A 10,448-nucleotide genomic window follows, 5' to 3' on the forward strand; every position below is an offset into this window, starting at 1 on the left:
GCTGATCCTGGAAGCAGCACAGCCACAGTCACAGAGCTTAGGCCAGGGAATTAGGTCCTGCCAGCACAGAGCTGGCTTCACATGAAGGCAGCAGCACACACCACATGGCTTACTTGTAAACCAGGACAAAGCCACCACAGGTATCCAGGGGCTGACTAACTTGGACAGTGTAGAACTGGCTCATGTTAATTSACTCATGACTAACACATCACATTCAATCCCACAGTAATTGTAGCAAATGGGCCGAACAGCCCATCAGAGTGAACTCACCTTGGACTTGACCTGGAGACAAGTGACTGTTTTTCCTGGCATTCATTGCCAGCACATCCTCACCAAACTGCTCAGTCAACAAGTGTCCAGCTGCTGTTTCAGTGTGGGCAGGACAYCTGCCTCGTTTCTTATGTTTCTTCCTCCACGTGTCCTCCTCTTCCCTCTCATCAGAACCAGAAGATTTCTGCAGAGCCGCGCGGTGTCTCAGGCTGTTTGATGCTCTCCCACCAAGGGTGTCACTCACATTTAACAAATCAGATGTAGCTCCACGCTGATACAAATAATAGTCTTCCTCCACCTCCAGTTCTCCCTCTGGACTCACAATGGCATTTTTTTTAAGAGGACATCTGTTCAGAGCCGTTTGGGGTTTATCATTTTCAAATCCAGGCAGGGGCTGTTCCAGGTGAGATGTTCTGACTGGTGAATAGCTGTGCATGCTCATCCCATTCCTGGCCAGATTATCCTTCCCCAGGCCTCTCCTCAGAGGTGGGTCCAGATCCAAGCTGGGGTCATTGCAGAAGCCTTCTTCCAGCTGCATCTTCTGTGCAATGTGATTCAGGTAAGACTGGAAGCGGCCGCTGTGGTGCTTTTGCAAGAGCCTGGAGTACGCGTTCTTCTGGGGGGCTGCCGCCTTGTTCAGTCCCTCCTTGGCACCTTGGGCAGAAGCTGGACTTCTCACATGCCCCAGCTGATCCATAGTGCAGTAAAAGGCCCCAACTTTAGGGAGTTATAAACAGACATAGAGGAAAAAAGGTTTAATTTCCCGAAATAAACCGTCAAGTAATTCATTACACCAAAAGACACAAAAATGTAAAATGTACAGGAATTCTGGGCTGGTAAATCACTCCACTGGGGGAAAAGGGTTTCACAGCGTAATCAACATTTGCCCTACATGAAATACCTGTCCTAGTACAGGTATAGACCAAGGAGTGACCGCAGCCCATCAGCTGTATCTGCCCAAAAGGTGTACCTGCCCACACACCACACAAACCAGGGATTTTGTCCCACCCCAAATATGCACAATGCCTTTAATCTGCTAATTCTTGCCTTTGAATAAGCCAGGAAAATTATAGCAGCAACTGACAGAGTTACCAGAATTGTCAATTTAGTGGTTATCAAAAGCAAAATCTTTTCATGTCTAAACTGGAATCCTCAAAAACAACTGCATCCTTACTGAAGTGCTTCATTGTTGCTGTCAAAACCAAACACTGCCTGTCACCTATCTCCCACACTTCTCCATTGTACAGGACAGCTACTTCAAACACCAAGATTTTTTGTCTTTCCAGCCACAAACCCCCATCCCAATGTGATGGAAATAAAATAACAACTACCTTGCAGGAGCTCTTAATTCTTACAGACTGAGACACACTGGCTGCAGCTCCATCCAGCACCTGTTTCTGTAGATGGTATTACACATCCACCTTTGCTGCATGACAGTGAAACATCTTTCAATCCTTTTTCAGRTGCTTTAACTTTTAAACGAGCAAGACAATTTACTAAATTGTCCTCAGCTRCTATGAGGTGAATTATAGGTACAAACAGGACATAGCAATGATTTTTGCTGTATGTAACATCAAAGAAGAATATGAGAATTTCTTGATAATGGAGCTCAGTGCAACCACTGGCTTCAACGTATTTTCATAAAAATGCCACTTTTTTTATTTCAGGACAAGTTTGAAGCTCAACAGCTGAATTTCACCCCAGCTGATACAGCAAGAATTTCAGGACTCACTGTCACCCCTTCTATGCCACAACTGTGRTGATCAGTTTCCTTAAATAAAGGAAACTGACAGTAAACCTCTCCCTTCCCTTCTCTAGGCATAAGGATGYTGGCAGGACAAAACAGAGAAATCAGCAAAAGTGAAATTTACATTCGCTTCCCTACTCCCACCACTCTTGGAATTTTTCTTCACCCTTACTCAGCCCTCTTGTCCCTTTAGCTGCTGCTGCACAGAGGATAAACACCCAGGCAGCCTCCTCCATGCACACACTGCCTGGGAACGGGGCATTATCCATCAGGGACCCACGGCTGCAGAGTCAGCTCCTCCTCAGCGAGCCTGCTCCTGCTCTTTTGGAGAAACAACGCGTATTGCACTGGGATTTACTTTAGTAATAGAGCACGGATGTGAGCGGGCTTCACAATGAAAGGAAAAATTAAAAATCCCTGAACAAATAGGAAAAATTCTTTGTGTGGTTTGTGATTCTTGTTCCTAAGATTTTCCATCGGTGCTGGCCAATAGCTAAACTCTTCTAATAGACTGACCTGCTACTGAGCTATTACAAAACCCKCACACGGGTAGGTCTACATGAGCTTTCTTTTAACGTCACCTTCTCCTGTKGCCGATTCAATAGAAGCAGATAACATTTACAAAAGCCATCGAGACTACTCTCCAAACAATGGTTTGGTTCCGGGAGACAGGAATTTGTCACCTTTATTAACCAGTAAAGAACAAACATTCACAGCTTGCCTTCACTATAATTTCTACAACTTTAACCAACTGCAGCACTGAAAAAGAGGAGCTTACAAGCCYCCACGCATTACAGTTTCATTATTTGTCTTTTGCTGCGGACAACCARGAATTGAAATATTCCCAACCGAGCAGAGGGAAGGCAGAGATGGGTACAGGTAAATCCACCCTGCTGGGAATGGTGATAAGGACGAGTGAAATGCCAGGATGGACACGCAAAGGGAGGACACTCGCTGAGCCCGGCCCAGGATGAAAACCGCCCCTGTTTTTGTCACCCGGTGGCTCTGAGGAGCACCGCTGGCCTTCACCACACGCCCCCGTGGCTGTCCAGCTCCAGCAGCACAGAACCCCGCACCCTCGGCACCAGGAGCAGCCCCTCGCCCGCCGCCTCCCCTGCCGGGCGCCCCCGACCCTTGGGGAGCGCGGCCCGGGCCGCCAGAGCGCTCCTGCCGGGCCCGGGGCGGCCGGACCGGATCGCGAATTGCGGGGCCCGGTGGCGGCGGCGCTGCCAGGGTGCTGGCCGGGGCTGAGCGCCGCCGGGCCGGGCTCCGCTGTCCCCCCTCCCCTGCCCGGTCCCTGTCCCTATCCCGGTCCCGGTCCCCGTCCCGTCCCCGCTCCGCTCACCGGCGCCGCGGCCGCTCCGCTCCGTTTAAATGTCCCAGCGCCCCGTCCGCTTCCGGGGCAGCGGCGCCTACGGGTCGCGGCGGGGCCCAAAAGGATGAAGCGCGAAGCGCTCGCTGCGCGCCCGCCGCCACAAGACGGGCGGAGGGGTCCCGGGAGGGCCCTCAGGTGTCCCCGCCCCGCTCCCTGCACTGGAGGAGAACCCCGGGACCCCTCGGGAGAAGAGGAGCCTCCAGGCAGCCTTGGGCTCCCCTTGGSCACGCAGAGCGTGTGAGGGTGGGAGCCCAAAGTGGGGCATGGTGAGAGGGGCATCGCCGGGATGTGGGAGGCAGGAGGGGCTGTCACCAGCCCGGACTGTCCCCAGCTGCCAAGTGTGCAGCCACTGTGACCCCTGGGGTTTGTTGGCAGCCACCCGCTTCCAGMCAGGGCCAGCGGAGCCTCCTGGGGATGAGTTGCTCCAGCTCAAGGCCAGCGCTCCTGCTTCAGCCAAAGTTTGTGGCCAGATCAGTGAAAAAATCACAGATTAGCCCATCTAATATTGKAAAGATCTGAGACTGGTGTTGTCACCCAGGAGACTCACAGCTTTGCAGATGCCTATACCTCCAAAAGCCGCATGAGGAGCTTCCTTCAACACCTCCATGGCCTCACGTGCACTGCAGAGAAGAGCAGGCAACATGATCCCATTCCCTGAACTCTTTGGGATCCTGTTCCCTGAACTCTTTGGGATCCTGTTCCCTGAGCCCTTCCTGCTCCCCTGGCACTGGAAGTTGGGCAGCAGGCAAACCTGCTGATCCTCCTGCCCACCCACACAACAGCACCCAAGGAGTGACCAACCCCTGGTGCTGAGCAGCCTGACCTCTTGCAGGATAAGTCAGAAACTGTGGGTTAGAGAGTGACATTAAAGCATGAGACCTGAGTCAAAACCTGGGACTTTTATTCCCCTTCTGTGGCCACAGACCTCTCACAAGGCTTTATAGCAGAGTCAGACCCAGGCTCTGCTCTGACTGTATRTGGTTTGGTCACCCTGGCATTACCTGTAAACTCAGGCTGGGTTTGACAAAGAATTTCAACCAGAGGAAAGTCTGGAGAGCAATAAGCCGGCCTCATGGCACTGCCAGTCAATCCTGTTTGAGCTGTTTGCCTGGAGCAYCCCCTCAGAGGATGGAGGAATGGCCCAAAAGGACCTGAGCTGGTGTCTCCAGTCAAGGTTCTGATAGGGAAAAGGGCCTGTTCAGTCTTCATTTTGGCAGGAACATTTGAGCAGGCCATCCATTCACTTAGGCCAGGGAAGACGCTGGCCTCATGGTCCTTATTCCTCATCCTGCATCCTTAAGGTCAGTGCCCCCAGTGCCTGGTCCCAGTCCAGCAGGTCAGTGTCCCCAGTGCCTGGTCCCAGTCCTGCAGGTCAGTGTCCCCAGTGCCTGATCCCAGTCACCTCTAGAGGCCACGAGGCCACATCTGCTCAGGGTGCAGCACCACCCGTGGCTCCTGAACACAGCCTGGCCCCACAGCCATTCCCACAGCCGGCTCTGCTGAGCTTCCATGGAGCTGTGACAAGCCCAGACCACTCCAGCTCCAGCCCCTGGGTGGGTGGAGGGAGCTGCCCTGAGAAAGTACCGGGTTTTTCTGCCCGTGGACCACGGGCAGCAAGCACAGACCTGCCTGCACCAGGACAGTCACATCCGCCCCAGTGCCAGGCTGCCACCAGCAAAGGCAGCGTCTCCTTTGCATGAACCGTGCAGAGCCAGCAGCCTCTGCCCACGATCTGCTGGCACTGCTGCCAGATCATCAGCTGCCCCACCCTGGCAGCTCTGACCACCTCAAGGAGGAGAGCGAGGACTCATCTCTGCCCTGGCATGGCTGGGGGGCAGTGAGTTAGCCCACAGTGGCCAAGAGGAAGCGAGCAATCCTCCTCTGTGTGAGCAGAGCCACCAGGCACACAGCAGCTGCTCCTCTGGGACCCAGACACAGAGAGGGGACACAGTTTCTGCTGGAGCTGGCCCCAGGGYAGCATGGCCACATGGGATCACCCTGTCAGAGGGAGGATGTATGCTCTCCTGATTCCTCCTGCTCTCCTGGCTGCTGATAAAGCGAGGYGTTGTCACCTGCTCTGTGAGGACAGGATGATGGCACATCCCTAGCCTGTGCAGGGCTGACCCATGCATCCATTCAGGCTGCCCTTGCTGCAGAGGAGAAGCAGAGGTGTRGCAGAGGGATCCAGGAGTTTCTATCCCCACCGTCCCCTCCCTGTGCCAGCCAGGTCCTCTCCGTGTCACTGAGTCACGCTGCGTCTCTGCTCTTCCTCACTTCAGTGGGGATGAAGCTGAGACAGGAGCTTGGCCAGGCTGCCTCCTGTACCAGGTGGTGCCACCATCTGCAGGGGCTTCAGCGAGCCCTGGTCCTCCCACAAGGAGGATTTTGTGTTTGTAAGAGTTGCTGTTGCCATTGGGGCCTGTAGTTTGCAGTGACATCAGGCGTGGTGAGGATATGGCTCCATGGCTGGATGCCCCTGTCACCCTCACCTCCTGCCTCCAGCTGGGGCTCTGCTGCATGAAAGGCCACGATCTCCAACAGATCAGCAGAGCTTTTCTCACCCCTGCCCTCCTGGTAGAAGCCAGGGATCTGGAAATCTGGTCTGCTCAGGCACAGGGTCTGTTTTTGAGCCCTCTTTTGCCCTAACCCATCAGTGGCCCAGACAAAAGTGAGTTATAGTGAATCCATATCTGCCTCCCAGTGCCCCGCGGGCACACAGCAGATCCTGAGTGCTGGGATAGCTGCGTACCCATCTTTCTCACCCTCTGGAAGAGGTCATGTGCAAACATCACAACAAGCTGGTGCCTCATGCAGCATCTCACCAAATGCAATCCCTCCCAGGGAAGGGCTGCACTGCTTCAGCCTCCCCTTTGGCTCCATCTTCCACCCACACCATCCTCGTGGCTGCTGAACAGAAGGGAGCCATTGCCTCACCGCCACTTCCATGACCCTCCACAGCAACTTAYGGCCTTTCTGAAAGAGAAAGGTCCCTGAGCAGATTTTTCCCCTGCGCTCTCATTTCCTGGGGTCCTGTAGCAGCAAGCCCAGCCCGGTGCCCCGGCTTGCTTTCCCACAGCACAGGATTATCTCACCATCTTCCCCCGGGCAGTAACTGGTGGCTGATTCCCGGCTTGGAGGCTGGAACGTGTTGCGGCACCTCGGCCGAGGTGAGAGCACCGCATGGCTCCTTGGCCGGGAGCTCCCCGCTTACGAGGCTTTGGCTCCTGTGGTTCCAGAGAGCAGCGAGGGCCCGCCCGGTGCTCACTGACATCAGTGCTCGTCAGGAGTGACTGGCCAAGGGGCTGGAGCCACCCTGAGATGACTCAACGAGGGGAACCCTGGAYGGGAGCAGTGCAGTCCCTCTGAGCCTCTGTCCGCTTCCCCAGCCCACCCGGCGTGAACTGATGCTGCATGTGGAAATGCCACCCCTGCCAACCCAAATGCCACCTCTCACTGACAATATTTCAGGTTGCAGGCCGTGGCARGGGGATGGAGGGCTCTGCCTCCATGTCCCTGCTGTTGTTTGCAGGATAAATCCACATGGCACAAGGATGTGCTCGAAGGCAAAGCGGGGCAGCAAGTTTGCTCTGGATCCCATGAGCACCCTCAGAAATGTCTCAATTGCAGCAGCAGCACTCAGCATTGGCCAGAGTCTGTCTCCCTTTGATATTTCTCAGGCACTGGGAGTCATCTGGGCACTCGACCAGAGGGCACAAGCCACGCTCGGGGGGGGGATAAAGAAGAGTGAGATGGATTTATTACCATAAATAAGCTGAAAACCATCTCTTTCCACAGTAGATACCATCTGCTGTGTCACAAGACATGTGGTCTTGCCCCACCCGTCCTTCAGCTTCTCCAGTTTTCTCCTGAGCCCTCCATACCTCTGGTTGGGAAACATGCCACCCAAGATCAGGACTGATGGGTTCCCATCTCTYTCATCGCCTGGAGAAATGTCTGCAATTCACCCCAGGCAAGGGGCAAGGTCAGTTTTGGCTGTGTTTGTCCAGTAAAGGAAGAGAGAACTAGACCCCAGCAAAGAGGGACAGGCAGACAAGAAGCAGGTGAAGGAGGCAGTGGAGGAAAGAGGTGGGGAGCAGGATAGGAGCAGGGTTAGTGCCTCGCAACTGATTTGAGGTCACCTGGATTTGTCTTTTGGATACCTTTAAGTCTCTTCCTCAGTGGTTCTGCCTGGTTATAATGGCCAAATTTCTTTTATGACATATCTWTCCATTTTCCTGCACCCTCTGGCCCTGCCAGTGGCAGGACTGAGCCTCCCAAAGGTGCTCCAAGTGGCTCTGGGTGACACGAAAGCTCCACAGGTCMCATCAGGAAACTTGGGCAAGGAGCTGCCCAGCAGCTACTGAACTTGTGGGGCAGCAGGGACCGGGCACAGAGGGGGTCAGGGCACATGGGGCAAGGGATGTGCAATGAGTTCAACCCCTTCTGATACTCCCAGGGAGGTGAAAAAGGTACTTTCCAGACAGGCAGGGACTGAGGAACCACCCCACTATGCAGTCCCAGAGGTAGGGACTCACCCCACAAGCCCCCATCACCACGCCTGCATCTCCCACTCCACACATGCAGGATGAGATCAGAACAGCCCCCGTGGGGATCACTTTGGAGCTGGGTGACAAGTGGGGACAGCAYGCCAAGGGCAAGGGGGGCCAGTGCTCCAGTGGGGACCATGGGCTGTGGGGTCGGTGGGCACGTCCCGGCAGCTCAGGGAARGCGGGCAGGGGCTGCTGCTGGCCCCACTGTGTCTGGCAGGCGGGGCAGTGAATGAGAGTGCAACTTATCAGTATTACCTCATGAGAAAGCTCGGTGCCTTTGTATCTCAAGCAAACACCGGCCATTATGCCCCAGCAGCCCGGCATTGTTATTCTGTCTGGTTGCTAAAGGTTAGGGCTGTGGAGCCCTGCACGTCCACAGCTGCTGCTGTGGGGTGGCAGCGGGGCCACCGTGACCCCCGCAGCAGCAGCCACCTCAGCTGTTCCCAGGCATGGCCCAAACCCAGCCCGACCCTTATCTGCTCCACAAGGCTGCCCCATCATTCGTGGTGCTGAAATCTTCCTCTTCTCATGCCAGCCCCCTTGTCCCAGGTCATCCCGTGCTTCTCAACCTGTCATCTGCACGATCTCTCCTGTTGGAGATAGCCAGACTCCCTCCCAAAAAGAAAAAAGAGGTAAAAAGCCCAAATTTGGCTTCAGTGGGATCACAGTAGGGTCACTTCCTGTTAGGAAGTCAAAGGCTTGGCTACCAGCATTGCCAAGACCAGCATGTATTTGGCTCTCTGCATCCCAGCACTGCCCTGGGGTTTCCCACATCCAGGATGCTTCAGGGASACACTCAGAAAGCCCAAAAGTTTTGTCTTGAAGGACCGATGCCAAAAGGGACTTCCCACCACCTGGAGCRGGTTCCTTGGAAGCCAGTCCAGGGGAGCTGGAGGGTGTTTGTGTCTGGCAGGGGGGCTGCAAGGGAGCTGCTGCTGGCGGCTTTTTCGAGGATGACAGAGGTTTGCACAGCCAAACCAGGTGGAAGAGGCTCCTGCCAAGCCGGGACGTGCACCACTGCCAGAGCCGTGGGGCCAGTACGGACCTGCTCGCCAGGCCTGGCTGTGCACGTAGCACAGGAGGGCACAGACATCCATCCTCCTCATCCTCCCCATCCTCCCCATCCTCCCCCAGTGCTGGCATACAGCTCCAGCACTGCCATGGAGATCCCCAGGATACAGGCTGGAGGTCTGTCCCCACAGGACAGTTGGATCCCTTCTCAGGATCTACACAAGGCATGGCTCCCTGCAGGGACAGATGTGGTGTCAATAATTCACTCTTTGGCCTTTCTGAGCCATCACCCCTTTGGGCAGATCCTGTTCCCGAAGGGAAGCTCACTGCCAAAAYCAACAAGCCTGGGCTGATGTTGAGACCCCCAAGTTGTGGGTAGAAACACTGCCAGACCCCCATTTCTGGGGAGAAGGCATCTGAAAAAAAAGAGGACCAAGACCATTGTGGCATTTCGTTTGGAAAATCCCAACAACCAGCTCCTACATCAGCTGCAGAGCTGAGGCTGCTGGGAGCTGGAGGCAGTGCAATTCTTATCCTCTGAGGACTGATGCAGAGGGAGGCTCATGGTGTGGACTCACCCGTGCGTTAGAATTGCTTCATTTTATTGACATTCAACAAAACCCTGAGACATTGTGTTCCTGCTCCCACCAGAGCAGTGAGGCATCCCAGCTCCAGAGCACAGATATCCCATTGTAGCCCTGGGGAAAACACCCAGAATATCAGGAGGAGAATGGAGCATCCTAGGAAACCCAGGGGAAATGGCAAATCCCAAAAGGTAAAGCCCTGGGGGAAAAACACACTGTGCCTGTCAGGAGATCAGCACTGCACTAGCAAAGACCTGTGAGTCTCTACCTGAGGCTTGTCCTCTTCTCCTCAGCTTTGGCATTCTGGGAGGTTTTGGGAGGGGACAGAAAGGCCCTCTTTATGTCTCTGTGCCCCTGCAWCATCTGCGGCCACATCCTCACCTCCCCAGCAGGGCAGCTCCGTGCGGTGTCTCCCCATCACAGTCCCAGTTTGGGAAGAGGGGATATCGGCCATGCCCGTATCCTGAGCCAGAGCCCTCTTCCCCAAAGGAGACAGGGGAAAATGCAAAATCACGTAGTGTTTCCTGTAATGTCTCAATCAGCAGCAGCTTCCAAAATAAACAYCAGGGATGTTCAGGCAGGCCAAAATCTCCATCAGTGTTTCAGACAGCACCTCAGGAGCATCACACCCCAGTGTGTGCAGCCACCCCATCCCCATGACAGCCTGGTGACTGCCAGGGCTGGGGGCTAGTAGTGGCCATTCTGAGCTGATGGACAGTGCTCCTGCCTCAGGGGCWACAGAGTTATCCCCCAGAAAAGCTTTCTTCAAAGCATCCTCAGGAGGCACATCACCTGCTGCTGCCACAGAGGAGGGACCAAATRGTCCCTTGCCACTGCATGCACCATAGGCTGCTCACCCATCCCAATAACCAAAATTGAATTCTCTCTCCAAACTGCTTCTCACTGAGCTG

The 10,448-nt window shown here is 54.8% G+C and overlaps 1 protein-coding gene across 1 annotated transcript in view; it reads right to left on the bottom strand.

Annotated features, from left to right (window-relative positions):
* Positions 1–5,805, bottom strand: part of DIS3L2 (DIS3 like 3'-5' exoribonuclease 2) — a 176,276-nt gene extending 170,471 nt beyond the window's left edge. The window contains exons 1-2 of the mRNA XM_057367230.1: positions 5,718–5,805; positions 271–987 (exon numbers count right to left, since the gene is read on the bottom strand). Coding sequence (XP_057223213.1) covers positions 271–987; positions 5,718–5,805 — 805 coding nt within the window. The remainder of the gene's footprint in view (positions 1–270; positions 988–5,717) is intronic.
* Positions 5,806–10,448: the final 4,643 nt, after the last annotated feature.

Source organism: Malurus melanocephalus, unplaced genomic scaffold (assembly GCF_030028575.1).
Source record: "Malurus melanocephalus ecotype Western Australia unplaced genomic scaffold, MMel_1.1 scaffold_75, whole genome shotgun sequence".
NCBI lineage: Eukaryota > Metazoa > Chordata > Aves > Passeriformes > Maluridae > Malurus > Malurus melanocephalus.